The sequence below is a fragment of the Seriola aureovittata genome, chromosome 19 (genome assembly GCF_021018895.1).
Source record: "Seriola aureovittata isolate HTS-2021-v1 ecotype China chromosome 19, ASM2101889v1, whole genome shotgun sequence".
NCBI classification, from domain to species: Eukaryota; Metazoa; Chordata; class Actinopteri; order Carangiformes; family Carangidae; genus Seriola; species Seriola aureovittata.
In genome coordinates, this window is record NC_079382.1 from 23,254,124 (window position 1) to 23,270,118 (window position 15,995).

A 15,995-nucleotide genomic window follows, 5' to 3' on the forward strand; every position below is an offset into this window, starting at 1 on the left:
ATTGATGAATGAATTTAATGATTTATAAGATTTTTACATTGTATTATTTTGAATAAAGTGGGACTTTCTAAATGCACTGTATGTCTAACTGATCCAGCAGCTCTCTCTCTCTCTCTCTCTCTCTCTCTCTCTCTCTCTCTCTCTCTCTCTCTCTCTCTCTCTCTCTCTCTCTCACTCTCTCTCTCTCTCTCTCTCTCTCACTCACTCACTCACTCACTCACTCACTCACTCACTCACTCACTCACTCACTCACTCACTCACTCACTCACTCACTCACTCACTCACTCACTCACTCACTCACTCACACACACACACACACACACAGAACACCTCCTGTCCTGGGAAGGAGAGTCTCCAGAGGTGAGATTCACTTCAGATATCACTGTTTCCTCTAATGAATATCAGATCTATATTCACACACACTGCTCTCTGATTATCTTTCAGCTGTCTTCTTGGACTGAACTCGGGCCCTGCAAACTGGGCCAGTGTTAGACGCCTGGTGGAGGCCGTTTGCAACCAGCTCTGCGTCTTCACCCGGTGGCCACGTGGTCCAGAGGGACCGTGAGGACTCGCTGGTCATTCAGTCTCAAGGATCATGTGGCATCAGAGAGGCAGTGCTGGCCGGCCCCAGGTTGATGGCTCAGACCAACATCCAGCTCTTTGAATTGAATCGAGGACTCAGTGGTGAGAGTTTGTCATAAAGCTGTTGGTGTGTTGGAATCTGTTCTGTGATTTATCTTTTAATGAAAGCTGAAAATCCTAAAACAGTCTGTTTGTCTGTGTGTTCCAGGTGCTGGCCAGACTCTCCCTTCAGCAAAGGGTCTGTCCTTGGTCCAGGTGGGACAAGGACAGACCTTTAACTTCAATGTCCTGGAGGAGCAGCCTGGGCCCTCATCCAGTGCTGTTGGTCCTCCCCTCCTCTGTTCCTCCACCTCCTCTGCCTGGACCACCTGTACCCAGGACCAGAGCCTACAGGAAGAGGAAGGTGACCTGAAGCTGCTGTGGCAGAGCGGGGGTCGCTGCCTGGAGGAAAAACCCTCCGGCTGCCAACGTCAAACATCTGCAGCAAGTGTGTCCAACCCAGAAGGATTGACACTGACCTCACTCACATTGCAGGTGAGTCACACTGTGACTGTTGGTGGAAAGACTGTGGAGGAGTGAAGGGAAAACGTTTTCTATCTTTATAACTTTTAATTGACATTATTTATAATTATTATATTTGATGTGTTGCAGTTGGAGTGGTGTTGGTGTCAGCTGATGTTTCATGATGATCTCAGTCCAGTGTTCCCTCTCTTTCAGCTCTGTGTTTGGTCTCCACCAGCTCCTGAGGGAAATCTGTGTCTTTAGCTTCTTAATGCTGCACTATGTTCAGCAGCTGCTGTCGGACCGAGTCTCTGCTGTTTGCTGCTGAGGAGGTCGAGGACAGAGGCTGCGGCCCAAGAAGTTTATATATTCAAAGATGAGAGAGACGGTAACTGAATCATTATTTTACTGCAGTTCTTTTTTCTTTTAATGATATTGTTATGTTGCATTCAGGATGGCGCAGTGCAAAGACTGGACACTGACTGTTTCCCTGGTAAAATGTTGTAAACAGTTTCCACTGGACACAATGCTGTTACTGTATGTGAGGATTCATGAGTAAATGTGCTTTCTGTTATTCTTGCAGCTCACATCATGTGCAGTGGATGGACGGACATCGGTTGAGAAAACAATATATCGGTACGTGATCGGGGACGGTGTGCTGTGACCTTTTCTTAGCGATTCGAGTAACCATGGCGACGTAAATGCCATAGACAGAAACACACAAACACCATCTCCACGATTTGGATTACCTTATTGGTTCTGTTGTACAAAACCTTATGCAATTTATTCTGCCAAACATAGAAGCACAGACACTTTCACAATAAGAGTCTCAAAGGTCAGAGGTCATGGGTCATAAAAGTTTGATCCTAAAAGCGATCGTCTCTATGGGGATGTAGAGGTAAAGCTTTATAGCAGATTTGTCTGTGCAAGTTCTCATTCGTCCAGGTCATTGTTATCTCTTTCTCAGATTAAATCGAAGGCAACTGGACTTATATTTGTCTGTGGAAGACGTTTCGCCTCTTATCCAAGCGGCTTCATCAGTTCTTATGTATTGGTCTCTCTAGTCCGCACTAGTCTGACCAAGAAAGTGGAGTAGGACCCAGGTATTTGACCTCTTGTGGGTGGGTCCACCAAGGTACCTGTGAAAGTACTGGTTTCACCTGACCATTGTTGTGGTCTCATGTGGACGACCGTCGTTAGGGTCAGGTGAACGTTCACACGGGATAACAACAGGGTCACCTGACCCTAACGACGGTCGGTTCTCCTAACTGAAGAACTGTGTGTGTACGTGTGTGTGTACATGAACATGTGTGTGTACATGTCTTGCTGTGGTTGTGGGGACACATTTGTGTTTAAACCATCAGTGTGAGGTTGTTGTGTTCAGTCGTCACGGCTTCAAAGGTGTTTAATAAAGAAACCTGTGATTAAATTTGTTTCTTCATATTTACCATCTGCCTCATGATGAATCTAACAGGTCACTTTGGTGAATTAGTGTTTTCATTATTAAAATAAAACTAATAAGATTTACACTAAGATTACAGATAATTTACATAGAATTACATAAATAATACAGTAATTTTTAATCATGTAATTCATTATTATTGACATAATGCTTAAAATAGATATTTGGTTGTTAGTTCACATAATTTCCGTAATTTTACAGACTTTTGTTCACAATTTATAAAAAAAACAAAAACAAACTGAAAATTACTGTCAGAAAACACCAGCAAACACTCGGCCACAGTGACAAGAAAAACGTCCTTTTAAGAGGCAGAAACTTGTGGACATTTGTCAGTTTTCAATGTTACAGATCAAAGCGGTGACAGTCAGTCCTGGTGTCCAGGAGAGCAGAGACTCAGAGATTAACATCGTAATGTTGATTATCTTGTAACAGTGCTGCGTGTCAGGGTCTGGTATCTGTCCAGCAGCGCGGTCAGAGGGCGGACTAACCATCCCATACAGAACTATAACATGACGTTTATGTCCCTATATCAAGAGTGGTGTTTCCGTATATTTCATCTATTAGAGGATAATATTAGTATCATGTATGTACATCCTCTGGATATATGAAGATATTAGATTATAACATATATGAAATACACATAGTAACTTGTACATAAATGACATTTGCAGATGAGATGAAGAAGCGACAGGAACAACAGGTCCAGGTTCTTACAGGACTTTAAAGGAAGGGACCTCCAGAGGTCTTGTGATGTCATTCCTCAGGCCTACTGAAGGTAAGGGGGATGTTAGGGATGGGTTTGATACTGAAAATCCGTCACGCCTCAGTACACACATCGCTCACCGCCTCGCTGAGTTTCAAGAGCATGAGTCAAAGCAAACACCGGTGATCTGCTCTGATGCCTGTGTCAAAAACCTTCACAGTTACAGGTTTACAATGTGCGCAAACAGAGTTCGAGTTTACAGGCAGTGAGGTTTATCGAAGTTCAAGAGAATTCAGGGTGGGGTATCATTAATCCATCCAGCTTTTTACATCCAATAAACCGTGATGAACCTGTGACCTGCTGACATGAAAAACAATATCGCCAGACTTTACAAATCACTGCAGGTCAAAACTTCCTAAGAGAAAACGTCTGGGAAGGTTTTTGCAAGAAGGGCAGTTTCGATGTTCTAATTTTACTCACGTGGAGGGAACAGACGTGATTCCAGAGGGAGGAGTTGGCGCTGAAGACGGTGACATAGTTCTGATTTAAGTGTGGGCTGACCGCATGCACCAGTGACCTTTCAAGCTAACATAGTCCAGGCAGGGCGAAGGTTTCACATGAGTAATAGTGGTTGTGGAAGGGAATAAAACTGGTGAAAGAGGAACAGAGTGGATCAAAACCAGGAGGGCGGGGGGGATGTGGCATCCAAGACTCTTGATTTCACAATTCTTATGTGAAATGAGTCAAAACTTTCTCACAAAGTTTTGGGAAAGCCTCAGTAACATCTGCTGGAGGAATTCATGTCAGAATATGCAATAAATTAATATTATTCGTGACTTCTCTGTCACACACTGACGTCATTTCCTACATAGTCTCATTTCCTCTTCGGCGTCAGTCACCAAATCTCATTAAATCAAAGACGTTTTTTTGATTTGTACTAAAAATAAAATTTAGTTCAAAGCATTAAAATACCACAGGGGTTTCTGGCACATGCAGGTGTTTATTAATTATGAAGGTGTGAGGTTGAAAGCTGCTTTGTTTAACTATCAGAGTCGACTACAACAATTATACGACCAGATCATTAGGGAATAATATCGAGAGGAACACTTGAATTTATATGACGTACTGTAAAGTCGGCAGCAAATTGAACAAACATCATCACTGGCAGAAAGTTCTGTCATTATCTGATTAACATTATAGTAATCGCTGTAGTAATGTCCTTCATTAACACAACTGAACGTTTTCACGCCGTGCAGCATTGGAGGACGTCACCGACCGTGACCTTCAGCCCGGGCGGTTTGAAGCAGGTGGGATGAGAGTGAGGGGAAGATGGAGCGGGAGATTGACAGGTGGATTGGTGCGGTGTCAGAAGTTGTACCAGGCTTTTACCAGTCGATCTTTGTTCTGACCCTCATCTCTGCTCATGAGCTCTGGGTAGTGACCGAAAGGAGGAGATCATGGATACCAATGAAATGAGTTTCCTCCGTAGGGTGTCTGAGCCTTGATTTTTAATTTCTAGTGTTGTACGTCCTCAAGATCCCACCTGTAATAAAAGAGCAGATGTCCGTGGTCTTTGTGTGGCATGTCAGTATCTGTGCGTTATTAGAGTTAGAACCTGATCATTTTTGTTCAGGGTTATTATTTTTCTGCCAAATCAGCTCAAATTCCTGGGAACTGGAATGAGGCTAAAATCATGAAACTTGGCACAATGACTGGAAACGTCGCGTATGAGCTTCCCAAGAAATTTGATCCCAATCGGCCACATGGTGGCGCTGAAATTGAGAAGATTTTGGAAAGGCCACGCCCCTCGTACCATTTCTCCGATTGATTGGAAATTTGCCCTTGATGGGTTTTTGCTAATTAGCATAATGTGGAAAAACAGGTTAAATGAATAGAACTTTTTGAATTTTCACTTTAGCAAATTTGATATAAAGTCTATAGGGAGATGCACATTTCTATTAGTTTTTTTATTTTACAAAAATTACTTAATTTTTAATGCTTTTTTTTCCTCTGAGTTAAAAATGAACTTTGATAATCAATCGGACACAACTTTAGGATTTGCACATCCATCAAAAGAGCAACATTTATGCAGATAATGTTAATGACGGGCATTGCAACATTCAGTAAGGGACTTTTCTGTCAACAGCTTCAGTAACTTCCTGAGGAAGTTATTTCCACATTAACTTGTCTCCTCATTCAAAAGCATTTACAGTCCTTTTAGTGAAAAGTACATCTGTGACACAAAGGCTGTAACTGGAGTCCAGTGATGAAATGTGTTGCCACAGCCTCGATTTCTCTTCCAGAGAAGTTATTAAGATTTCACTTCACAGTTCAACAGAAGTTTGTGTATTTTTATTGGAGGTGTAAGGCGTGTCTGTGCTGGTGTGTGTGTGTGTGTGTGTGTGTGTGTGTGTGTGTGTGTGTGTGTGTGTGTGTGTGTGTGTGTGTGTGTGTGTGTGTGTGTGTGTGTGTGTGTGTGTGTGTGTGTGTGTGTGTGTGTGTGGTGTGTGTGTGTGTGTGTGTGTGTGTGTGTGTGTGTGTGTGTGTGTTTTGTGTTATGAGTGTATCTGTGTGTAGTAAAAGGAAAAGTATGTGACCATGAAGAGAATCCATCAACAGACCGGAACATTGTCTTTGGAGCAGAAACTGTAGCTCCATGGAAAAGATGCTTCTCAAAGACGAGAGCAGTGATCAGTAACAACATGAGCATTCTTCTTCTTTGTTTATTTTAATGACACCACAGCGACCGTCCAGCTTCTGCTGATAACTCATCATCTGTTTCCTACAGGTGTTTTTTAATTTAGAGTATCCAATCAGCCTAGTCCCCATTTTGCATGTCTTTGGACTGTGGGAGGAAGCCGGAGAACCCGGAGAGAACCCACACTGGCACAGGGAGAACATGCAAACTCCACACAGAAAGATCCCACGTCCGAGCCGGGACTCGAACCTTCTTGCTGTGAGGCGACAGCGCTGCACCACCGTGCAGCCACTGAACCACTTCATAATATATAAATGTTTAGAAATATATTGAGACTTGAACATTATTTTGCTCTTTGTCGCTGTTATAGGCCAACAGAGCCACAGGCGTCAGCAGATGAAGAACATGTATTCCTGCTGCGGAGGCTTGGAAACACAGATTAGATCTTTAAATTGGAGGGATTCATGAGTCTGTGGCTCTGCTCAGGTCAGGTGGTGACCTGAAGCACGACTTAAAGCTCTAACGTGTGTTCGGATGCGACGCTTCAATTTTCTACCTGTGAAATTACCAAGAACTGAATCAGGATTTCACCAGAAGTCTGGGTGTATTTTAGTGTGTGTGCGTGTATGTGTGTGTTTTTCTGCAAGTGTGTGTTTACGTTTTTGTGTGTGTGTGTTCCCCAGAAATACGCTGGAGTGACATGTCACTTCCTGTCCCAGCAGTGCTCGCCACGCAGCCGGTGTTGTGATGACGGAGGTGATTAAGATTCATTTAGAAACTGCTCTGAGGTCTGTTCCTCAGTCTGAACACAGCGCTTGTTTCATCCTGCTTGGAGAACCAGGCGGGTGGAGTTGGACACACCAGGACGGTTGGGGTTGTACAAGGTACGTTTAAACTCTGGCCTGAGTTCACTCACTGGTGTGCAAGCCCCACCCACCTGGTGCTCCCCAAGGTAAACAATAAACCAACAAACCTTGTAAAGCAACATTAACCAGGAGAATCGACTTCCTGCGTGTCAGTTAGTTTTTGGACAGTGCAAGACAGATTTAAATGTTGTGCTCAATATAACTGCAGACAAGAGGCTTTAAATCCAGGTTCATGTCAGTGAAATCACTGAAATGACAAGCATCATCTGTTTGTCATTTCCTGCTACAGACTTTGTTTGGATCAGGAAATACAGCGGTGGTTTGGGAGAGGAGTTAAAAATCTTCTTTATCAGGAAGTGGAGGGAATATTTCTCCTTCCAGACGCCTGAGAAAAGGTTGAATCCCCAACACTGAGTTTATTAGAGACATGCATCATCTCTATAAATACTTTCTGTCTGCTGACACTGTGAGAGCTTGACCTTTTCTTTCACATGATTTCATCATGTCTCCGCGCTGGCGACGGTCAGACCAGCAGCCATCTTGTTTTCAGGTTGACCATCCATAAGTCTCATTCTCGTGGACGAGATGTCTCAGTAACGTCTTGACAGAACTTCTTCAAATTTGGCTCTAACATTCACCTGGACTCAAGGATGATCTGATTAGATTTTGATGGTGATCAAAGGTCAAAGGTCAAGTGGTGTGACCTCACAAAATGCTGTTTTGACCATAATTCGTACACTAATTATTACAACTCAAATGTCTTGTGTGTAAGGGTAAAATTATGAAGTGATGACATTTTATATTCAAAAGGTCAAAGGTCAACTTCACTGTGACATCATAATGTTCTGAGAAAAAGAGTGTTGACCATATGTCCTGCAACTTAACTGGTTGACGGAGGCGTTCAACCACACGTGGTGATTCTAGTTTAAATACATTTTGACCAAACTGAGTCAAAAATACGCAACATATCAAATATCAGATATCAGATATTTTCTTATAAATAAGTCTGTGGACACTTTATATTATTGTTCCTGTTAAATTTAAAAGATTTCCCTCTGAGGAAAAACCTCACAAACAGATTTTGCCTTGTGTATGTAACCTGAAAACAGTCTGAGAGGCGGAGTCAAACAACCACAAGGAAATGATTCAAGTTTGATCTTCTAAGAATACATTAAAGCACTTTTGATGACTGACAGTCCGTCCGATTTCCCAGAAGTCTGCAGGACTGAAACGGTCCAGTTCCACTGCTGGTTTGCGTCAGCGTCCTCTGCATCAACATTAACTTATCATTCGCCTCGGCGTGGAGGAGGAAGGGAAAATGAAAGAGAAACCTTGGGCAGATTATGTAACCGCTCAGTCTGATGCCGCCATGGTCAGATTGAGGAACTGTGAGCATCAACGCAACCAGACCACAGATTTCTAATATGATGCAGGTGAAACGGAGTTTATTTCAAACTGACCTCGGGACCTTCGGTGAAGTGGAGTAACATCCCAGAAGGCCCGTTGTTTCCTGCAGCATGATTAAATATGTGCACAATCACAGGAAACATATGACACACGAGGCCTTTTGCAGTTTCAATACATCAGTTACAACTGTGCTTAATTCATTAAGTCAATGAAAACGAAGATTTCAAGATCAGCAAAAAACTAATGAAGGTAATTTCATGTCATTTTCTTTAACTTATTGTTTGTCTTTGTTTTTGTACAAATTAAATTTCAACCACTTTTACAGCTGATCAGATTTATTGTCCCTCATGCCGACAGGTTCTGTCAGATATGAAAAGTCACTGGTTTGTATTTCAATAATTATCAAGCGGTGTTCAAATCTACAAAAACTTTATTTCAAATTCTCTACAGATCATTCACACAAATGATTTGTAAAACTGTATTTTATGGAAATGTGTATAGAAACATCTACAATATTTACATCATGTGAAACGGTGCTTTTCATAAAACCCAAAAAAACAAGATGTCGTCTTTGGTTTGAATATTTCTTCAGGTGGAAACATCCACGAGTTTCAGTGACGTGTTGGTTCAAATAAATCCAGAGTGGGAAAATGTTGATTTAAAGGGTTAATAAAGCATGATGGGATATAGTATCCCCCTGTATCAGCTGCCAGTGTGCGTAGAGTTGTTTATCTCATCTCTGATTTATAAAGCATAAACATATTATTTAACATTATTATATTGTGCTTTCTCAGAATATGTAGATCCTTTATAAAGACGCATGATAACTTTAGAAGAAGAACAGATGTGATACAGACGAGAGTCAACAGTGGCGGCTGTTTCCACCTCTGGAAACAGCTGGAGAATGAATGAATGAAGTGTGATGCTGAATCCTAACACAGGTCAATGTACTTCAGCACTGAGTCAACTTCACTCACTGACTTTCAAATCAATCCAAATCAAATAAAACAAAATCAAATAAAACATTTCATTTGAGAGAAATCAAACACTTCGTAACTATTGCATCATTTCTGGTTATAAACAGAGTCTGTAGTTATTCATGTTATTCTTATCACTGTTGCGTCACTGGATCAAACTAACTCATGATTGTGTCACCGGGTTCAAACCTGTGACATGAGTTGAAGTTGACTTTAACATTATTATCACCTCAGTATCAGAACACGGCTGCTTTTCTTTCAGAAACCGATGTGTAACATTAATGAACAATAATCTAAGTGTTTCTATTGATCATTGTACAAACGGGTCAGAAGACTGATGATGTCCAGATGTTCCAGTGGATTTATGAAACGTATGAAGTTATGCATTTGTTTTATTTCTTTGTTTGTTAGAATATTAATAATTAATTGTTATTAATAATACTAGTAATAAAGAGATATAGTTATTTTAATTGGGTCGAAGTGAGCAGGTTTAGATTTTCTTCAGATCAGATACAAACTGACTTTTATTTATTGATTGCTTTGGAAAGTTGCATCTACTCAAACAGCAGGAAACAACAATAATGGGTTAATGGATGAATGACATTCAGCAGTTTGGACAATATAGTTCTTCACTTGAATCAGATCCGTCTGTATCGGTGAGGAGAACGTAGTTTTACTGTATCTACATTATGAACATGTTTAACCAGCAGGGGGCGCTCTCTTCTCTCTCCACTGAGGTTATAGAAGCTGCCAGCAGAGTTCAGCAGCTGCCACACATCTGGTGGCAGCTGCTCAGACCCTGATCACGGTGAACGTCGCCCTCCGGAGGTCTGATGCTGCGTTACACTCCTCGCCTCAGACAGAACAAGCTGCCATGTTGTCGGGCTGCAGGCCGGACGAGGAGGAGGAGGAGGAGGAGGAGGAGGCGAAGAGGCAGTGCATGATGGGACAGAGGGGCTCATGGGCTCTGAGGGCTTCGGTCAGCAGGTGATGCTCCTTGGACAGAGAATCCACCTGGAAGATAAGGTGATTATTTTATTCCACTTCAGTTGGTTTCATTTCACTTAGTGTTAATGGATTTGTGGTCTGAACCTTCCCTCTCCTCTGGAGGAGTTTCTCTGTTCCTGCGTCTTAAGACGTGATATGATTCCAATAATGAGATTATTTGAAGCACCTCTCTCCTCAGTTTTCTGTTCCTCTGCTCCAACAGCTCACAGGCCTGAAGAGAGGAGGAGGAAGAAATCATCAGTGAGTGGCGGGATTGGATGGAAGCTTTTGTCACATTTACTGCAGATGTACTCGTCATGAACGTCCGATGAACTCCTGAATTTTACACATAGAAATGACATTACTGTTCATAAGGAGATCAGCTCCACCTGTGGCATGAATGTATTATTTCCTCTGTGGTTCTGGAGGAACTTGTCAAACCCTAGAAAATAATAATAACGGTGATGACGTCAGAAATAATGTAAAGTTAAAGAATAAGGATACGTAGAGAGGCCGGACTCAGTGTGAAAGGACGATAAACAGACGATTAAAAGACGAGGAGTTTTTAATAGAGCGTCTCTGAGTGAGTGATGTGGTTGTTTACCGAGCAGGAAGTGTCTTACTGAGTTGAACTGATGAGGTTTGGGAACTTTGGGATCCAGTGATTTGGGATCAGGATATCTCGATCTCTGTTGCCTTGATTTAGATTTTTTTTAGCACAGCGACTTTAATGAAGGACAGTGAGTGAATAAATGAAGCTTCTCACCTGAAACACAAATCTAACCTTCATCCTAAAAAACAAGTCGCAGCTCTCAAACTTAGATCAGTGAGGAACAGACAAGATGTCATGGAGGTACAGCGTGCACGCGCACACACACACACACACTTATACACACTGAGACACACACACACACACACACAGAGAGACACACACACACACACACTTATACACACTGAGACACACACACACACACACACACACACACCTCGTGCAGCAGGTCGGCTCTCTGTGTTTGTCTCTTGCGGCTCTTCTGAGCTGCAACTCTGTTCTTCTCCCTCCTCTTCATCCTCCTGCCTTCGTCCTCTGACCCCTGACACACACACACACACACACACACACACACACACACACACACACACACACACACACACACACACACAATAATATAAACAGAGAATATAATTAAATTCAACTAATCCCCTCGTTCGTCTCATCTTTCTCACACAAACCACAGACCTGAGTTTTAGTGACCGTAAAGATTCTGCCTTTTAATCTCATTCAAAATCCCCCGTCTTTGCGTCCATGACCGCTGACCTCACCGTGGCAACAAGCAGCAGTTCACAGCTCAGACGAAGACAGTAAAGGTGGAGTGATCTTACCTCACAGGTGTCACACAGGAGGTCATTCCTGCTGCTCTTCTGACAGGACGAATCACAGTCTGACATCACAGATTTCTGACGCACACATTAAAAGGAGAGAAACAGGAGGACGTCCTGCTCACCGGCTCTGCCACAAAACACAAGGTGTTAGTTACTGTGACGGAGTCCGGCGAAGTCAGAACAACCAGGCGGGAAAACAGGCTGCACAGTTTCACTTCAGCTTTCTTTTCACTTTTCAAAGTTGTTGCAAGTTTAGAAGAAGCAGTGAGGACGGTTCACATAAGTCATGTGACCCCGGGGCCAGAACATTTGTGGACTGACGGAGGGTTTTGACATAAACTCATCAGTGACACATGAAACAATAAACCACAGACACAGCACAGGAGTGTAGGAGGAAAAAAGGTTTTATTACCAGTAAACATATTTACAAGTTCTTAAAGCTCCATGTTTTCTTCTTCTCCTGTGTTTTATTTGAAGTGTTGAAGTCCTTCCTGATGGAACCGGTTTTGGGGGAACCAGGAATCGAACCACCAACCCAGGGATCAGCAGCCAACTCTTCCTACTGTGACAAGTCTAAATGTTCATGTAAACAAAAGCTCAAGCATCATCATCACCCAGATCCCGGGTAAGTTGATTCTAGTCAACGTGTAACTTGAATTTGGGGGTTGAGATACTAACTGACCCTTCAAAATAAAACTTCAGTGTCGTCTGCTGTAAAAACACTCAAATCCTGCAAGGTTTGGATGGTGGGTCCAGGTGGGCGGGGCTTGGTGACTGCTTTGTTGTGACATCACAAAGTTCCAGAAGTCCTGACGGCTGGTTTTAAGGCTCAGTTTCTGAATACAGGCTGTGTGCATTTCTCTGTGGACTGAGGCTTTGATACTTTCACAGTATTAATATAGAAGCTAGAGCTGATCTATAATCACACTACACATGGACACAGACCTTTACACTGGAGGAGCTTTAAATTGACCATAAACTGACAAATGTGAACCAATGTTTAAAAAGGGGAATGAGAAAACATGAACAGAATGAGCAGGAGTCAAGTCACGTTTGGGGTTTCATCTGATTCACTGTAGTTCTGTTACTGTCACATTAACGGTGATTTACTTCCATGTGTAATAAGATAATCAATAAGAGAGTCGTCTGCTCAGAGGTTCAATCAGTCAGACACTTTTTGCAAATGGAGGAGCAAACAACCAGTTTTATGTTTGTTTCATCAGGAGGAGAACAGCGCCCTCTTATGGTTTCCCAGAAGTAGAAATATAAGACATAGAACCTGAAGCAGACATATTTACAATGAGTCATATCCTGTTTCTCCACTGCTGCCAGTTATTTAAACAGCTGAGCAATAAAACTGGGTAAAAACAAACTTGTTAGTTCATGACATCACACCATCATCTTCTTCTGCGGTGACGGCCGCAGGAAGCGTCACTCCGGTTCACCCTCTCCCGCGGGGCAGTCTGGTTTCTTGGCGAGGGGCACGTAGCAGTCTGTGGCCGCCGCCTCTTCCACGGCTCTCTTGATTGGCTGCTTGTTCCTTTCCGCAGCTCCCGCGGCGGGCAGCGGAGCGTCCGATTGGCCGTTGTAGCCGAACACTTCCCTGTGGATCTCCAGAGTGGCGTGACTCGGCTTCATGTTGAGGATCTCGCAGAGGCCTTCAGCTTGTTTCTGCAGAGTGTTGATCGACTGCAGAGAAAAAAAAAAACGTGTCAATAAAGTTTTTACACATAGATCCATTTAATGCTCATTAAACTGACAGGTCACCTTGATAACCTGGATGGCCTGTTTCACCATCCCAGGAGCTGCTGCTGACAAATCACCCATGATGCTCTCTGGTGAAACAAACACACAACACGTTCAAATCATCAGATTTTCCACATGGCTAATAATTAGCTTCGTTAGCTTTACTGGCCTCCAAAGCAATCAGGACATAGATGCATCAGTGCAGGACACTTGTAATATTGATGTTCATGTGTGTCACAATATGGAAAATATTTAGAATCACAAAATCAATGATGTTTCAGTCTCATGCATTACAGTAAATCAGACAGAACTCCGTTTAAAAACCTGCAGATCTACTTTGGGATTTTCCCCAAACATCAGCTGGACGGAGGGAAACCACAGGAATAATGTGTTCACGTGCAGTTCGATAATTGTGGACCGCTGCATCGTGTCCAGAACCTGCTGCTACCTGTTTACAGTCTGTTCAAGTCGACTGAAACTCACAAGGTGAACAAAGAGCACTGATGCATTTAGGCATTTCAGTTCAGGGAGGGCGAAACTTTCAAATGCTCGGGTTAAAGAGAAGTAGTTCTTCCTGATTATATGAAAGCAAGAAACTGTCCGGTGTAAACTGCACTGTAGATGTGTGTGTACACACAGGAGTGAGTATACAGCATTTCAAACACTGCCTCAAACCGCAGGGAAATATAAGATATAACACGGTTTTCTCACTCAGGAAATAATTGTGTTATTTTATAAATCATAGTGATGATAGTCGCAGTCACTGGCAGAACATTTTCCTGTTGATGTCTCCAAATTCTCAAATGTTTTTTTCTTCAATCATCTTTTATAGAAGACCAGAGAAAACTAAAACACCCAAATTAAAAACGTGTGTGTGTGTGTGTGTGTGTGTGTGTAACTCATCAGAGATGCAGTAACTACCTTGATCAGGGTCTTTGAACACCTCTTGAGGTTTGACTGCATGTTCATACAGCCCCTGAAAAACAGACAGAACAGCACAGAGCAGCAGATGTTAAAAGGACAAATCAGCTCTGGACGGTTCCTTTACAGTGATGCATGTTCTTTTTCAGTTGTATTTATTTTATACATTTATATGTGTGTTTTTCCCTTTTTTTGCACAAATAGATAAAGTGAAACTTGTAATAATGCGATGAAATCCACTGAGGGTAACATGTAATTATAGACTTCAGTCACAAAATTCTATATTTTACATCAGTAATAATACGTGTGATCCAGACATTGATTTCTCAGACTGGACATCAATTTATGAAATCTGCTTTTTAATCCCTATGTATGCGTTTAGTGCAGCAGTCTGTGATCCTGCCCCCCCCCCCACCAACTGACTCTGACACCCACCATGAGTTTCCGTTCAGCCTTGAGGGAATGGACCACATGTGGAAGGATCTGTCTCGGGTACGTACGGCGCCTCCTGGTGGTCTCAACGATGGTGTCATCCAGGAGGCTTCCCAGATCGACGTCCTCATCCTCTGCTCAGTGTGACAGCGGAGACAGAAACTGTAGTTTATTAAACGGGCTGATGGAAACAGGTCGTATGGAGTTTGAGAGGAGAAAGTGACTCACCTTCAACATCAGGCGCCTCCTCCCAGGGATGTCCATTCACCAACACGTTCTCCTGAACTGCCGCCTCAAAGTTCTGCACAGATACAGAGACTGATCACTACTGAACACACGTCCGTCAAACTGCACAAACACAGCATCACAAATACAGCACATTTACCTCATAAACTGCTACTGAAGGAACCATTTTCTAATTTTATCATAGATGAATCTGTGGATTCCTTTAAGGCCCAATGTGATGTCAAAGTGATTTGTTTTACATATTCACTTTACTATCACAAAGAAAAGCAGCAAATTCTCAGATTTCAGATGATGGTTCTGAGGAGTCTTTGGTTCATCTTGCTCCAAAATGACTTAAAATAGTTGCAAACTCTTTTTCTGTCCATGAAGTTTTGATTAAGTGCCTTAACATTTTGACTCTACTCATTCCCATTTGCTTAACCCAATATTCACAGTAGGGATGTAAATCATATGCTGCTTTATTCTGATGCAGACTGCTGGTAGATTTTAGCCTGAATGTCTGTTAGCTTAAATGATTTTAAATAAATAAATGTTGCTGTCCTCATATCATCTCTAAGCCGAAAGTATTATTCCATCTCAACAAATACCTGAAAGGCCTTAAATGTTGTTTTTGCTGGAGTGTGTGGATGTTAGCAGCTAAACAAACACTAAATACGAGATTTTACGAACGGGATTTGGTGTAATTTCACAGACGGTTCTGCGCATAAAAACAACGTTTAGCGGTTTGTTGATACTGGACAGGAACAGTTCAGTTGTCCCTGAGATATTTAAAATGACAGTTAGAGACATTAAGATGTAAACGGTTGGTGTTGACTCACCGCCAGCAGCTCCTCCAGTAAAACTCGCTTCGTGTCCTCGGTAATTTCCGTCTGTCCTCGGAGAGCCGACTTCAGAATGTCTTTGTATTTATTCATCTGCCCGACGACTTGTTTCTTCGACCTTATCTGAACTCTGTATTCTTGGTTTGTCTCATCACTAGACGAGCTTTCAGTCTCCACGGTTGCCATTTTTACCGCCAACTGTGTTTATATATTTTTAAACCGGAATTGAGCTTCTAACTTCCGTGTCCGCCTGCTAAATTCGCCCC

General features: G+C 42.4%; 1 protein-coding gene and 1 long non-coding RNA gene across 2 annotated transcripts; one reads left to right on the forward strand and one right to left on the reverse strand.

Moving 5' to 3' along the window:
* The first annotated feature begins 10,071 nt into the window (after window positions 1-10,071).
* On the forward strand, window positions 10,072-12,176 carry LOC130187509 (uncharacterized). The gene is made up of 3 exons (XR_008830467.1): window positions 10,072-10,222; window positions 10,407-10,444; window positions 12,041-12,176. It is a non-coding gene; the product is annotated as an uncharacterized LOC130187509 (long non-coding RNA).
* nsl1 (NSL1 component of MIS12 kinetochore complex) lies at window positions 11,950-15,992 on the reverse strand. The gene is made up of 6 exons (XM_056405183.1): window positions 15,727-15,992; window positions 14,891-14,963; window positions 14,666-14,796; window positions 14,231-14,285; window positions 13,331-13,398; window positions 11,950-13,252 (listed from the first exon to the last, which is right to left on the reverse strand). The coding sequence occupies exons 1-6, from the start codon at window positions 15,913-15,915 to the stop codon at window positions 12,995-12,997; spliced, it is 774 nt and encodes a 257-aa protein (XP_056261158.1). The 5' UTR covers window positions 15,916-15,992; the 3' UTR covers window positions 11,950-12,994.
* Between the last annotated feature and the right edge of the window lie 3 nt (window positions 15,993-15,995).

Coding starts and splice junctions, on each gene's coding strand:
- nsl1 (XM_056405183.1), bottom strand. CDS start 15,915: ATGGCAACCGTGGAGACTGAAAGCTCGTCTAGTGATGAGACAAACCAA. Junction 14,964..15,726: donor TACTGGAGGAGCTGCTGGCG/GTGAGTCAACAC, acceptor GTATCTGTGCAG/AACTTTGAGGCGGCAGTTCA. Junction 14,286..14,665: donor AGGCTGAACGGAAACTCATG/GTGGGTGTCAGA, acceptor TCTGTTTTTCAG/GGGCTGTATGAACATGCAGT.